The sequence below is a fragment of the Gallus gallus genome, chromosome 11 (assembly GCF_016699485.2).
Source record: "Gallus gallus isolate bGalGal1 chromosome 11, bGalGal1.mat.broiler.GRCg7b, whole genome shotgun sequence".
In the NCBI taxonomy this organism is placed as follows: Eukaryota; Metazoa; Chordata; class Aves; order Galliformes; family Phasianidae; genus Gallus; species Gallus gallus.
In genome coordinates, this window is record NC_052542.1 from 1,613,489 (window position 1) to 1,628,242 (window position 14,754).

A 14,754-nucleotide genomic window follows, 5' to 3' on the forward strand; every position below is an offset into this window, starting at 1 on the left:
GAGCTGGATGTGCTTGTACACCTTCTGCTGTAGCTCAGGCCCAAAGGAGTGATACACCCAGAGTTTCCCAAGCAAAGGGACAGCATTGATGTGGTCCCAAGTGTTTCTGATGACCCTTCTCCACCTTTCCACCATGGAAGTCATTGCTCTAAACCCAACTGTGGGCAGGCTTGCCACATAGAACTGATGTGAGCATGGAATGAAGGGTTAACGGTATCGCTCATGGCATCAGCACTCCTCACATCTGGAGCACAGAGGGGCATTTTTCTACCAAGCTTGGGAATGGATGAGGCAAACTATTCCCTGGACTAAAACCTCCTAAAATTTGTTGTTCATAGACACATGCACGCAAGAGCAATAACAAAATATAGGCAAAAAAAACATGCATAGTGTCCTGGCTTCATCTAGCTGAGATCTAGAACAAATTTAGCTAATTAAACTTTAATTTAAAATGATATTAACTTTGAGGCAGCTACGCTAAAATGTCTTGTCATCCCTCTGAGCATGAAGTAGGATGTCAGAGGGTTGCTGGGAACCTTAAGCTTTCTGTAACAGAAAGGAAGGTTGACATTTTGAAAGCTGTTCGAGGGATTTAAGCTCTCATTAAAATGAATGGAAGTGATGCTGCTAAATCCCCTGGATGCCGCTGAAAGTCTCAACCCAGGCGTTTGTGGGTCTCAGTGTAAACCAGTCAACAGGAAGGCCAGGCAGTGCAGGAAGGCAAATTTTGTAGCAAAACCTGACATTTGGCAGAACATTTTCTTGTAAATATAAGGTACGCTTCCCTAAAAGATGAGAGTTTCTCCCTGTTAGAACAACCCAATGGTTTTGCTGTTAGTTTGTTTTTTAACTATAGTGTTCTTGCAGAGCTTTTACCCTTGGGTTAACAATTTGTTTCAACCCTTACCTTAATTTTTAAATTTCGTGCTTGGAGATGAATTTGTTGTTCTTTTGCCCAAACGGTGCGAATTTCAGCTGGAGAACCCTCACTGACCCTACAGCAATAGTTGGCACAAAACTGAACTCGTATGCCCATTAAGTTAGTCAGTATTGTGCAGCATTTACGCTCCAGTTGTTGAATAAGAAGTGAGTTTCTTGCCATCAGGCTAGGTTCTTGCATTTTCTGTAGGACTGCCCTATAGTGTGAGTGTTGATTCCATATTCCATACTGTGACTCGGGCTGGAAGGGATCTTGAAGATCATCAGGTTCCATTTATCTGCATACATGCTGCACTGGGTGGCCTATCCTAGCCCAATGGACCATGTGATACAAATCTGACCTCAGCAGAGCAACCACAGTGTGTTCCCACAAAACAAAACAGGAACTTGCTGTTGTCGTCTTGAGTCATGCCTTCTGGTGTCGCTATCAAGTCTCTATAGCCTTAGGTGGAACCTCGGACAGCTCCCTCTGCCCATGTCACGGTGATTCCTGCTCTACTGAACTGGCATTTCCTCGCCTTTTCCATGAAGTCTATGGAGGAAGGGATTTTTTAATACGAGCCCTCTGTTGGTGAGGACATATCATGCTAGCACACACTCTAATTGGAGCCAAACAGGTTTCCAGCTCCTCCTTCCTCAACCAGCCCCTGGTTTTGAGGTACAGCCTCCGTGCATGATTTCTGGTTCTTATTGCACACAGTCGCGTCCTATCAAGAGGAGAGCGCTGGCTGAGGTGGAGGAGTGGTTCTGACAGCTGTCAATGCCATTTCCCTTTGTCAGACATCATTAAAGGTTTTACATTATGGGGTTTTGTTTTTTTTTTTTTTTTTTTTTTTTTTTTTTTTTGTGACTGAATCCTGCTCTGTGCCTTCTGGTGAATCACACAGCATCTTGTCAGCGTGGGAGTTGTGTGCATTTGAGTCTTGCTGGGGTCTTTGGGACGGGTAAAAGTCAGCAAGACTGGGTAAATTCTCATTGTTTTAATGATGTGAGAAGGCAGACTGGTAAAAGTATCTGCATTCCTCTTTCAGTAGTCTGTACCAGTTGTGCAAGAACGAAACTGTCAGGTCACAGACTGGCAAAGGAGAAAAATGCTGAATGATGTAATTAATAATTAACGATTGCTACTCCTATAGCACCAGGAGTAAAGATAAATGCAGTTCAAAGGCAAGTGTGAACAAATTGAGAGAAGCTAGGTTTCTTCACCCCAGTAAAGGTCTCTTTTGTCTTTCAGTTGGGATCACCTCAGATCCTACACTTGCTCCAAGTCTTTTGTGTTGTTACAACACTAAAAGCTTCAAACAGCCATAACACTCCCTCGGTCTAGGAGCACTCTAAGCACTGTCTCATCTTTTTAACCTTTCTTTTTCTTTTGTGGTCTTTTCTACTTGCTTCCTGGAGCAGGAAATCCATTTAGTGAGCACTGGAGAAGGCCCAGTTGTCTACGTGCATCCAAGTAAGCTAAATTTCGGCCGTATCCCAGTTCTGCAGGATGCTTCCCAAACTCTGCACCTTTTCAACCAGGCTGTCATCCCTGCATCGTTCTGGACAGAGATGGTAAGTGTTTGTGGGGCTGTTTTCCAACCTATCATGACTGATCTATAGCAGCCTGGGACTTGGTCTTACGTACAGTATCTCTGTGTCATCATCTCAAAGAGAAAACGAAATATTCTGTGACCTCAGATGGCTGGTGCTGGTTTATAAATGATGTTTTTTTTGGAGGGTTTTGCATGCTGTTTTGCTATAGCTTGCACCTGTGGCTGTGATCCCATCACAATTCCTTCCTTCCTTGTGCAGCCGTACCCTGCGGGGCTTGCAAGGTGTATCTGCCTCTCAGTGCCCTAATTTATGGGACTGGGTGATATATCTACCAGCCTTGTGTTCTCCAAGATGCCAAGGTTGCTGTTTTGATCTCCTGCTGGCACATTGCACACGACAGCTCCTTTCCCTGCCTCCTATCTGATGGCTCATCTTGAAACTGTGGCTGCCAGCAGTGAGGCTTATAGATCACAGACCCCACTTGAAAGAATGAGCTATTGATTAAAATTTTCACAACAGCAATGTTACAGGACTGGCAGCTTAACAAACTGAACGAGATTAAATTAAGGGGCAGTGACAGGGAAGGCATAAGGCAAGTGTCTTGTTCAGAATATAAGAGGAAAGTGCTGTAATGGAGATGGCCACGTTGCCCACTTGATGGTACCCATTGTGTGCAAATCACTGTTCCTGTTGAGTCATGCTTTCTTCTTGATTTATGGGTGAAAAGAGCAAGCTGAGATGCACATGAGCTACGTCCCTGCTTTGGGGTCAGCTTTGGAGTCAGCCAGGAGAGAGAGGCAAGCCAAGCTGGAACTGAAAGAAAGGTCTCCAAAGCTGTGCACTGAGGTGGAGAACTGTGTTGGCCTTCTATTTTAGTTTCAGCAGGGATGGAATTGTTTTCTTCAGAGTGTTTGGTATGATGTCATGTTTTGGGTCTAGGGGAAGAACAATGTTGATAATGCACTAACGTTTCTGGTTGCTGCTAAGCAGTGCTGAACAGAGCCAAGGCCGTTCACAGCAAAGGGCCCAAGGAGCTGCAAGGGAACAGAATTGAGACAGTTGACTTAAACTGGCCAAAGGGATATTCCATACCATATGTCATTGTGCAGAAGGAGTTTTGAAGAGGGTGGGAGTTCATCTCTCTCTTTTGCTGCACAGGAGGCTAGCTGGGCACTGGGGCTTGGAATTTGGTCTTGCCAAAGCTGGAGGGACCATTTCCATGTAGACCATGAAATATGCCATCAGCCACAAACATGAGCTATGGCCAGGAATTTGCAGCCTCATGCTGGCAGTGGGTTGCACCAGTGTCTTCTGAGGATGGCAGAAAGCTCTGTCCTCCCCAGTGTGTGGGTTGCACGTGGCTTTTAGAAGGGGCAGGAAGGATTTGGAGGAGACTTTGGGAAAGGCACCTGAAACCTGGCTGTAGGGAAGAGTGTTTATTGCATCAGTGTCTTACATGAATTCATGCCCTCTCAAAATTGCTATATTTCAGTAAACAAAGAAATTGTCATTCTATTCATCTAGGGAAACTAAACTCACAGTATTCTGCTGCATTCATTGGCCAACCAAATTAAAGAAGTGGAGAAGTCTTCAAGGCAATTACGCTCCTACAAGCTAGAGTGACTCAGCTGCATACTTTTCCCAGAGGACAATGAAAGGGGTTGGTTATTAAATGTTCTGCTTGGCAGCCAGCAGCCAGGCTGCGGCTGTGTCCTGCCTGGCGAGCCCCAAGGCTGAGTGCTGGTGGGGCGAGCTGGGACAGGGGAAGCAGATGGAGGCAAGCAGCTGAACCAACCGTGACAAATTAGGCTCCGTTGTCAGTGGCAGCAAGTCCCACACATCAGTTTTGATTATTAATTTTTTTAAATTTATTGTAGAACGTCCCCTGGGTGGTGCGCTGGGGCTGAAGCTGGACCCAAGCGGTCCACCTGCCATCTCTGCTGCCCTTTGCAGAGTTGGTGCAAAGCTGGAGGATTTCTGGCTGCTGGGGTTTTTTCCTGGTGCTTTTGCTGGGAAAATGGTGTTGCTGTGGTGCCAGGAGCCTGGCTGTCCATGGGAATTGGTTGCCCCTTCAGTTCCTGGACATCAGACGTATCCAAGCAGTCAGAACCCACATAGAATCACAGAGTCATAAGGTTGGAAAGGACCACTCAGATCACCAAGTCCACGCCAAGCCCAGCCCACCCCCACCATGCCCACTAACCATGACCCTCAGTGCCACATCCCCATGGTTCTCAGGCACCTCCAGGGATGGGCACTCCACCACTTCCCTGTTCCAGTGCCTGACCAGATCTTTGCAGTCAACAGTGACTGTTCTGCAGCATCACAACTCTGCCTGGCAGAGAACCCAGGTAAAGCATCAGCCTGTCCCTGCTCAGCTGACTAGTCTTAAAGAAATGCTGTTTGGGAAGGACAGCTGCATCCTGACTATTGAGTTCTGCTTCCCCTTGGACTTGTGCAAGGCCAGAAGGACCAGAACCCTTAATTAACTGGCTGTGAGTAGTGTGGTGGCTCCCCTGTCGTTCCTTGAGAGCTGCCATCCATCTCCCACGCTTACTGGTGCTCATTACAGACAGATTTTGGCAGCTCTTACTCTCAATGGAAGTCTGTCCTGCGAGGAGCTAATGATCTCGGTGCTAAGCTTCTTGATTAAATGATTGATCCTAACCCTTGCTTAGCACTCAGGAACTCTGATGTCCAATAATGCAAGCTCCTACAGGGACAAAAATAGCCACTATCTTTGTCTATTCAGTGCCTTACAGCAATTGCATCATTTCCCAGAGCACTTAGGGAAAAACAAGAGGCAGGGATGTTATCAGAAGTCAGACCTTAGATTGGGGGTTCCTGTAGATGGAATATATGGGACCACTCACTTCCAGCTCATAGAGACTTGACGCTCCAAGGGATTTCTGCTCCATGGAGGAAATTTGGATGGTGTGGGCAGGAGCTGTCCTACAAACCTGCATGGAGGTGGCCCAGCACAATCTGTTGGTCCTGGTGGGTCTCCTGCTGGGTGCTGCCCCTTGCATCCAAGTCCTAATTGAGGAGCAAAGGCATGCTGCAAATCCTTCTCCCCCTGAGGAGCACAGTGGGTCTGCACTGCGAATTCAGAGTCTGTCTCCATCCAGACAGCCTATCACTATTCCTCAGCAATAGTTTCTTGGGCACAATTTACTGCCCGACTTGCTCCCAAGCTTTGATAAATGAGCTTTGTCATGTAGCAAACTTGCAGATTCACCTCTGGAGCAGAGCTATCAGGTCTCCTTTTCAAGCGAGCTACCCTGTGTCAGCACAAATCAGAGGAAAAGCTGTACCTTAATGTCAATGAAGATCTCACACCTGCTGGTTGGTTTGGATGTGTTCTCTGTCTGGTGGAAGCGCAGTGGCAAGGGATGTGGGGGCAGGAAGGGGGTTCATCCACATGACGGTGGAACAGGTTGCCCAGAGAAGCTGCTGATGCCCCATCCCTGGAGGCATTCAAAGCCAGATTGTTTGGCATCCATTGGATTGGCCAAAATTGGGTTGGTGAAGGAGGTCCTCTACCAGAGAGGTAAAATACAGGTTGCACAAACCCCTGCATAGTTAACAGCAGACAGCATAGCTTAGATTTTGTGGAAATTTACTGTGTCTTTTACCTTCAGCCTTTCCTTTCCCCGCACTCACAAATCTCCATTGCTCCCACCCTGAGTTGATCCTGCTCCTCTTACAGGATGGCAAAGATTCACGCTGGAGGGTTGAACCCAATAAGGGCATCATCCCCCCCGAGACCGAAGTGTCGCTGGCTGTCATAGCCAACCTGAACGACACCAAGAAATTCCAGGACAACCTGAACCTCTTCATTCAGAACAGCAGCACCTACGTGATCCCCGTCCAGGCTGTCGGCATTGGCACCACCATCGTCACTGATAAACCCTTTGCACCAGAGCTCAACCTGGGGCCACACTTCAGGTAGGGGCTCATGGGTTTGGAATGCACTATGGTCCTTCGGGTCAGTCCTTCGTCTTGAGGTCCCAACAGTGTTTCGTTGATCGGAATTCCTTTAGAAGTGCCTTATAGTCATTTGAAAGGCATTAAGCACTCGCCCTCAAAAGCAACCACAATGGAAACCAGTTGCTAACTTGTCGCTGAATTGCCCTTAGTTATCATGCATTTATTTCCTCACTTTGTCAAATAGAGATCTGGAGGAAAACAGCAGGTCCCGGAAGCCTCTGGCTGAAAAACGCTACATTACCAATATAAACATATTTCCCTTTGCAATGACGTTGCTTGCTTTTTCACTCAGTATGGAGTATTGGTTCACAACAGCGTAAAACCTGGTGGTAGCTTGTTAGCAACTCCTTGACAAAATTAATGATGCTGTTTTATTTCTCCTCTGCCCGGTAGTGCTGGAGGAGCAGTAGAATTCCTTTGCCCTTGATCAGCTCACTTGTCTTTCCCTGCTGAGCTTCTCGTTATTAGGTGTAGTTTTCCCTTGTTTCTTCTGCCTGTATTTTTGTATTTGTTATTATTTTTCCTGCCATCTTTCTCATTACAGCTGTGGAATCCCAGGGCATGGGATGGTGGCTGGGGATAGGTATGTCCCATGGGCATGGGGGACACTTTCTATAACGAACCCTGAAAGTGAGAGGAGGAAAAGCCTGCTGATATTGGGCAGGATAAATTAATTGTCAATTGAGAGGGCTCATCTCAAAGTGGGGGTTCTGTGTCTTACAAGCAGGGGAGGAAGGCAGGTCCTTACAGAGAGCCAAGGCTCCAGCTGAGCTTCTCAGGGCTGTGGTCCTGCATCTGGCATGACTGCTCCAAGTTCTCCGTGAGACACAGCATCTCATGCTGAGTTCTTACACAACAAACACTTCTGCAGTCTGTTTCAAAGACTCATTGCCTTCTGTGTTTGTATTTAGCTCCTTATGGTGGACACGTGTTTTGTGCTGCTTTTGAACTCTTCCTGGAACCATTCATTCCCTGGGCAAGCTGAGATTTATAATGGGTAAAATAAAGGGTAGAATAGTTACTCCAGCCTTGCCCGCAGTTAGTGTTTCTTTACATGAAAGAATCAATTTCCATTGAATGCTCATTTAGGTTTATGTCTCGCTCTATTAAGTTACCCCCTGCTGGTCCCCTCTGCAGACAGACTGTTTCTTGCTGCTGTGCTCACACTGGGAGAAATTCCATTGATCCCATGTACCCATGTCCAGTTTATCATCCCAAAACACAGCACCAGGGCACAGAATGGTGATCTGTTGGGAGCAGCGAGGGTTGCTGGGGGAAGCACCTTGGAAAAATACAGTGAGTGTGGAGCCCCAGAGTTAGTGGGCATGGTGGTTATGGGTCAGCAGTTGAACTCGATGAGCTTAGTGGTCTGGCTGCTTCTGTAGCCAGCAGAGTGCTGAAGCTGGGTGACTACTGGGAAATCTCAGCGTCCCTGACACTTTCCATCTCTGCTTCTCTTCCAGCCTGAGTCCCTGCTCTTATCACTTCAAGATAACAAACAAGGGAAGGCGCACCCACCAGCTCTACTGGACCACAGAAGGCTTTGCCCCGTTCCGCCAGCGCGATCGCCTCCCAGCCGTGGGTGACACCAAGGACAGTTCCCCCCAGGGCCCCGTGTTCAGGCTTCGGCCGCTGAGGATGGAGCTGATGCCAGGCAGGACGATGGACATGACGCTGGAAGGCTTCTCCAGCACTCCAAGGGTAAGATTGGGTTTGGGGCTGAGCCCTCCCCATCAGGTTACATCCATGGGTCAAACTCAGCACCCCTTGGCTCTTTTACTGGAGAAAACAAGCATTTGACTTCAAGAAGTGTTTAAATGCCACAAGTTACCATGGCAGCACTGGTTGCTTTCCTTGCTGGCCACCATCAGTTGCTAAGGCTTTTCTTGTTTCTATAGCTACCATAAAGCCATCTTGCTGATATCAAAATATGGGCTACTTTAGGGGGCAAATGGCAGGTGATAAGGCAATAAGGCATCCCATGCTGAGGCAGAAGGGAAGGGCAGAAAAAAAGAATTAAGCTCAGAGAGATTAGAAAGTAAGTAAATAATAATTAAACAGCAACACACACACACACAAAAAAAGGCAAGGTGATATATCTGGGGGAAGCATCCATAACACCTGCGGAGGGGGCAGCGTCTGGGAGCAGCAGCATTTTTCCTTTGTGCACAAACACAGGCAGAGGGCTTGTCTGGCACTGAGCTGCAGAGGAGAAAAATGAACATAGCGTGTGTCAGCCCTGGTGATCACAGGAGGACGTTCTCCACGTGGGGAACTGCTCCCAGGGATCGTTACCATTGACAGCTGGGGCTTGTGTCAATATTTCCACACCAACCCCGCTGTCCCAAGGGCAGCTGGTCTGCCAGTAGGGCTGTGCCCCCGTGAGCTGCAGCTCGAGGTGTTAATGGGATCGCTGTATGGGCCCTTTTTGCCAGGGGGAGCCCAATTCAGAGGACTGCAGAATGGCTTGGGTTGGAAGGGAATTGTGCAGGGAAACAGCCAGTGAGAAGGAATTGAATCTGCACTATGCCCCCAGTGATAGCAGTTTTGAAAGGTGTTTGCGAGTGGTAGTGGAGGAAGATGTGGTAGCTCATGTGGTGGCACTCTCCAGGCATATCGCTTTGCAGTTCTGAACTCTAGGGGATTACTGGAGAGAGAGAAAAGGAACCAGAGAAGAAATACAAAGACCAGGGCACAGGAGAGGCTGTTGTACTAGTCTAGTGGTAGGCAGCCCTGCACATAGCGAGGGGGTTGAAACTAGATGATAGTTATGGTCCTTTTCAACCCAGGCCATTCTATTATTCTTTGAAAGCTGAATAGGGATCTGTGAGCTTGGCTGGGGCTCCTGGGGCCAACGCCAAGCCCCTGGGAAGGCTCTCGCCTTGCTTGTGTGGAGCTAGGTTGTGGGACTGCAATGGGGGTGAGAGGGGGATGTGGAGAAGTGATACCACAAGAGGAACCAGGAGAAATTGGAGTGTAAGAGCACTTAGCTTGGGCAGAGGGCTGCTACTTGAGATGCCTTGTTATATGGGTTTCTCCTTTGATTCCCTTCCTCTAAGCTTCCAAGGGAAGGCTTGTTGGCTTTGGGCCCTCTTATCCCTTATTTCTTTTAATGGAGTTATTTCTGTAGTGGTGTCGTACTACTTTCTGTAAGGGTTATTGCTCAGCAATGGGGCACATGGAGGACTGTGGCATTGCAGGTGGTGACGGAGCGGCTGCTGTGCCATGCCATCATAGGCAGCAAGGCAGGGAAGACCCAGATCATGCAGGTGGATGTCACGTGTGAGTTCATTGCCCCTGTCCTGCAGCTCTCCTCCAGGGAAATCACCTTCCGGGTGGAGAAGGTAAGTGTCTGGGTTGTGTCCTCATGCTCAATGGTAGGGCTGCTGACGTGCTGCACCTACCAGGTGCAAAGCCTTCAGGGTGCAGTTAAGTATTCTCCGAGTCCATGGAGCTTTGGTTATTGATTTGAACAGGACCATCCCTTGCTTCCTCACCTACATAATGCTGGGATTACCACTCCCTGTCAGAAGCAGACTGAGTCCACTTCTAGAGAGGCACTGGTTTCTGTACCGAGTGTAAAGGAGGGTTCTGAGGATCCCCCCGTGGCACACTGAAGTCTGAACACTGGTCCTGTAGGGAGGCTGAGAAAACTGAGAGTGCCGTCAGCAGCTCAGATTGACGAGGAAAAGCTGTCATGGTCTCTTGTCTCTCTGCCACTCTCTCTGCTGTTGGTGGAGATGTTGGCTCTTTGCATTTCCCCATCACCTCCTTCAAAGAAGCTGCAGACGTCCTTCAGTTGCACTGACAAATAACAGCAGTGCAAAGCAGGTGACCCTTTGGTCTCTTAACTCCTGCCTCCAGCATCATCCTTCCATCTCCCACAAGGTGTCTGAAAAACAGAAAATAGTTCATTATTTAGTGTCGGTGTTTCCAGGTCTCTCTTCCAGCCCCCTGGCTCTCGGCATAGCCCATGATCCTGTGAGCAGCTCAGATTTAATGAGAAGCTTTTCGCTCCTCCCTGGTGCCCACGCTCTGCTCAACGTGTGCTCTCCCGTTTACTGAGCACGATGGCATGGCAGATGGCTGAGAGCAGTGCATGTAGAGCTTGTTTCCCAAACACTTAACTTACACAAGTGGAAATGAGCCTTGCACCTCTCAGCCCAAAACTGGAGTTGTATGATGTGGATTCGCTTTGTTTTGGCCTTGTAGAAGCAGCCGCCTCCTCTTGGTTCCCATTGCTTCCTCTGTGAGAGACTGATGTCTCCAGTCCCCTTCAGGATGCTGTGGCTTCTGAAAAAGAAAAAATGTTTGGTGAACCTCGAAAAAATCTTTCTAGAAGAGTGAAAAGCAATTAGAGTGATCAATAGAGAGATCTGCAATTCAGAGGTTGAAAAATGTGCAATGCAGCAAAAAGGGAAGGGGGCCTATGGCCACTCCTCCTCCATTTGTTGTCTCCTGTCTCTGTAGCAACCCAGTGATGTCTTAACTGCTCAGCACGAACCTCTGCACTTGAAGAACATCTCCTCCCTGCCTCTCAGTGTGGTTCTGCTCGTGGAGCAGCCCTTCTCGCTCTGCAACGCGGAGCAGCAGCCTCTCTCCACGGACACGCAGGTGAGCAGCTCAGGCTTCGTGGTGCAGCATCAGGAGTTGGGGATGTTTGGTCTTTGGGTCAGCAGCAGCCTGGCCTGAGCTAAACCATATTTGAATTGAGCTGCTGAAGGAAATGAGCTGCCTTTCTTATGAGTAAATTTGGGTTTTCCTCTCCGCTGCAAGCCTGAGGCTGCAGTGCCATTGCCCATGTTCTGAGTGTAAGGATGAAGGAACTCTTCAGGAGTCAGGACTTACCATAATGCTGATGTGGTTATATTTTTGGCATGTAGCTTTCTCAGGTCCAGGATTCAGCAGACCAGTACTTGCTTTTCTCTTGTATAGAGCAGAAATGTAAGCCTGAAATGGTCCCATATGGGTGCTTGGGGCACTTGTGGTCAGACACACACCATAAAGGAAGTGAGGGATGAACTGAGAAGCTCACACTGGCATCCCACCTGGAACGCCATGCATTCACATGCCACCAAACATGGAACTTCAACTAAGACAGAATGTCCAGCTTGGGTTGGAAGGGACTAGAAAGACCACCTGGTTCCAACCCCTGCCATGGGCAGGGTTGCCAACTGCTGGATTAAGCACTAGGTCAGGTTGGACAAGGCCCCGTCTAGCCTGGCCTTAACTTCTCATCTCCTTGCAGCCACTAAAGCTGAAGACTGGGGAGGAACGTCACCTCTCCATCAGATTTAACCCCGCCTACAAAGAGGATTTGAACATCCGGGTAGTAGAGCGGGCTCTGAAAATACAATTTCTCGAGCACCCTCTTGAGGAGCACATTGCCATTCGGGGAGAAGTCTACTTCCCAAATCTTCATATGGGGACCACAGCCGTGGACTTTGGCTGCATCTTGAACGACACCGAGGACATGCGTTACGTTGAGATGACCAACTGCAGCCCGCTGCTCGTGCGGTACCGCTGGTCGTTCCTGGCAGGCAGCCACGTGAGCCAGATGAGGTATGTGCCTTGCCCTTTTCTCCTTCCTCATGACCTGTCTGTAATTTGCAGAGCCCACGGCTGTCTGCTTGCCATCTGACAAATTGCTTTCAGCTCTCCCATCTGGAAATGTCACCTACTGGCTGCGGTCAGGGTGAGTGCTCAGGGGAGAGGTGACCTGCACCAGTCTGAGGCTGGCAGGGACACGACGTGTCCTACAGCTGCAACTGGAGGCTGTAGGAGCCTACAGCAGTTCAACCTTAATCCATATCCCAGAATTTCGTTTTCTTAATTCTGAGTCGTAAAGTCGTTAAGGTTGGAAAAGGCCAGCATCAAGTCCAACTGTTCTTCCAAGCTGGATGTGGCTCAGGGCAGCCTGGTCTGGTGGTTGGTGACCCTGCACATAGCAGGGGGGTAGAAACTAGGTGATCATTGAGATCCTTTTCATCCCAGGCCATTCAGTGATTCTATGATTCTATGACCTACCACCTATATTGCCCACTAAACCAGTGTCCACAGGGAGCAGGGCTGCCCCATGGTTTCCAAGCCATCTTGCAGTCAAACTGGAGCACATCTATAAGCACATTTCCAGCCGTTCTTCCCGCTGTGGCCTCTCTGAAGAGTACAAAAGTCTAGTCTGGATGGTTTTAATTACAGCAGCAAATGGTTTTTCCATAATGCCCTAGGAAAGTTAACCACTGTGCATTGAAGTGCTGCTCTTCTAAATAATACAGATCATCAATAAGCAGCTTTGTTTGGAGAATTGGATCTGGTTCACAGCAGGAGACCTGCTGGGGACTGGAAATTAGCTGTGGCTGTGTGGAGGGCTCAGGGGAGGATTTGGGCTCTGGGCAGCCCATTCTCAGATGGGTCTGATGAAGTAACAGTGGACTTTCTTGATGCATGGCACCTTCAGGAATGGTCCCTAAAGGTTTCCAGTCATGCCGAGGGAGGTAGGCAGGCAGGAGGGGAGCAGGGCTCTAATCATTGCTTGGAGGCCGCTGTCATCTCCTGGTAAATTAGATTAGGGTTTAATTACAAGCTAAAGGGAGAATCTAATTTTGATGATAGAACAATGCTTATATTTTATAATAACAGAGAAACAAGCACATTACACCAAAGCCTGTGTGGAATTAATTTCCTCTGGGGCCACTTGTTGGCCGGTTGCCTGTTTATCTTTACTCTTATTATTTAGAACCCCTTTGAGTTTTTGGAAATGTGAGAGCTGAGTTGCTTTTTTCAGCTTTTAATCACCCTGTCCCCACCTAAATTGGCTTTGCTGGACCTGAGCCCACAGGCAGTGGTTCTTGCAGAGAATGCTGAGTCACCCACCCGCCATTGGCTGGGCAGCACCAAGGAGTTCCAGCATTGGGCAACATGGCAGCCCGTGCTCCATTGGTCTTGGGCACGGACCCTTTGCTGGCTTGTTAGTGAGGAAGACGTTACGACAGCTCCCATTTCTGCTCTGCATCTTAATTAAGCATTAATATACTCTCCCTGGGTCCCTCAGCAGGCACCATGTGATTCTCCGTGGCAGAGCTGGAAATGAAGGCAGTCTCCAAGCTATTAACACCTCAAATTGCTCATTAAGAGCCCAGCAGAAGGGCAGCATGTCAGATATTATTTCTGGTCTGTATTAAGCACTGTTGGTATTCTAAATTATCAGATCAAACTAACTCAGCCTGACGTGGGGAGAATCAAACATCGGGTCCCATGAAGGCAAGATTGATGGCATTTAACCATCCATACATCTAACCTTGCTGGAGCCCATCATCAGAGGTTCCCAGCAGCAATAATCAGACACACATTTATTTTGACCAGGAGATAAAAATGTTGTTTCTCTGTCTGGACAAGACTGTGCTTAGTTTATTTTTTTCTTCTAACTGTTGAATGCATTATTTTCCTCCTCCATACTCTTTAATTCCTCAAGCAGAGCAATCACGTCACCCAGCCCAAGCATTGCTGTGGTTGGACGTGCCCAGGTCGTGCCAACCATGCCTCTTTTCCAACACTGCTGAGCCATGAATCACTTGTGGTTCCTCTTCCCCTAGAGTGCAGAGCAGGGACAGGCTGAGATCAGTTTCTCCCCTTCCCTTGCACCTTTGATAACCCCAAGCTGAGTCAAGCACTGCACTGCTATGTTTTCTGCTGTGCTGGGATCAATTTCCAGAGTGACCCAGCAAGAGGCAGAGCCAAATTCAAGCACCACGTTTCTTATCTTTAAGATTTCTTATTTTTAAGGTTTCTTTCACGAGGACTGACTTGTGCCCAAAGGGAAGTATGTAGCTCCTTGGTGTGACTTGAGATTCCCATCAAAAAGGAAAGCATTGCATCTATCGGCATTTCTAGAATAACCAGAGACATCTGTGACAGATGCATCCTTCCTGCTACTGCCAAAGTCTCAACACTATGGTCAGATGTTCTCCAAAGTTTTCTTCTTTATGGAAGCAAGCAACAATGCATGGCTCCTTCTGAGCACTGCTGTTCCTGCATGACCCCTTTGTCTCTGTTCCTGTTTGAGACCCGGGGACACAAGCCTTCCTGGGAGGCTGCTAGCATGCTCCATGTGGTCCATGCTCCAGGACAGACCATCTGCACAGCTGTGGCACCTATCAAACCTGCTGTCTGCCTTGATCTGATGCCTCTGCAGTGGGAACTTTGTGGCTACGAACCCAGAGCAATGCATTGCCAGCAAATCCTTTGTGGAAAGGGTTTGTTGAGTTAGGAAGTGTCTCTCTCTTTTCT

At 48.3% G+C, this 14,754-nt stretch overlaps 1 protein-coding gene across 1 annotated transcript in view; it reads left to right on the forward strand.

Moving 5' to 3' along the window:
- Positions 1–14,754, forward strand: part of HYDIN (HYDIN, axonemal central pair apparatus protein) — a 104,038-nt gene that overhangs the window by 47,222 nt on the left and 42,062 nt on the right. Inside the window, 6 exon segments of the mRNA NM_001159371.3 lie at positions 2,344–2,496; positions 6,188–6,426; positions 7,932–8,169; positions 9,669–9,812; positions 10,939–11,082; positions 11,717–12,030. Coding sequence (NP_001152843.3) covers positions 2,344–2,496; positions 6,188–6,426; positions 7,932–8,169; positions 9,669–9,812; positions 10,939–11,082; positions 11,717–12,030 — 1,232 coding nt within the window.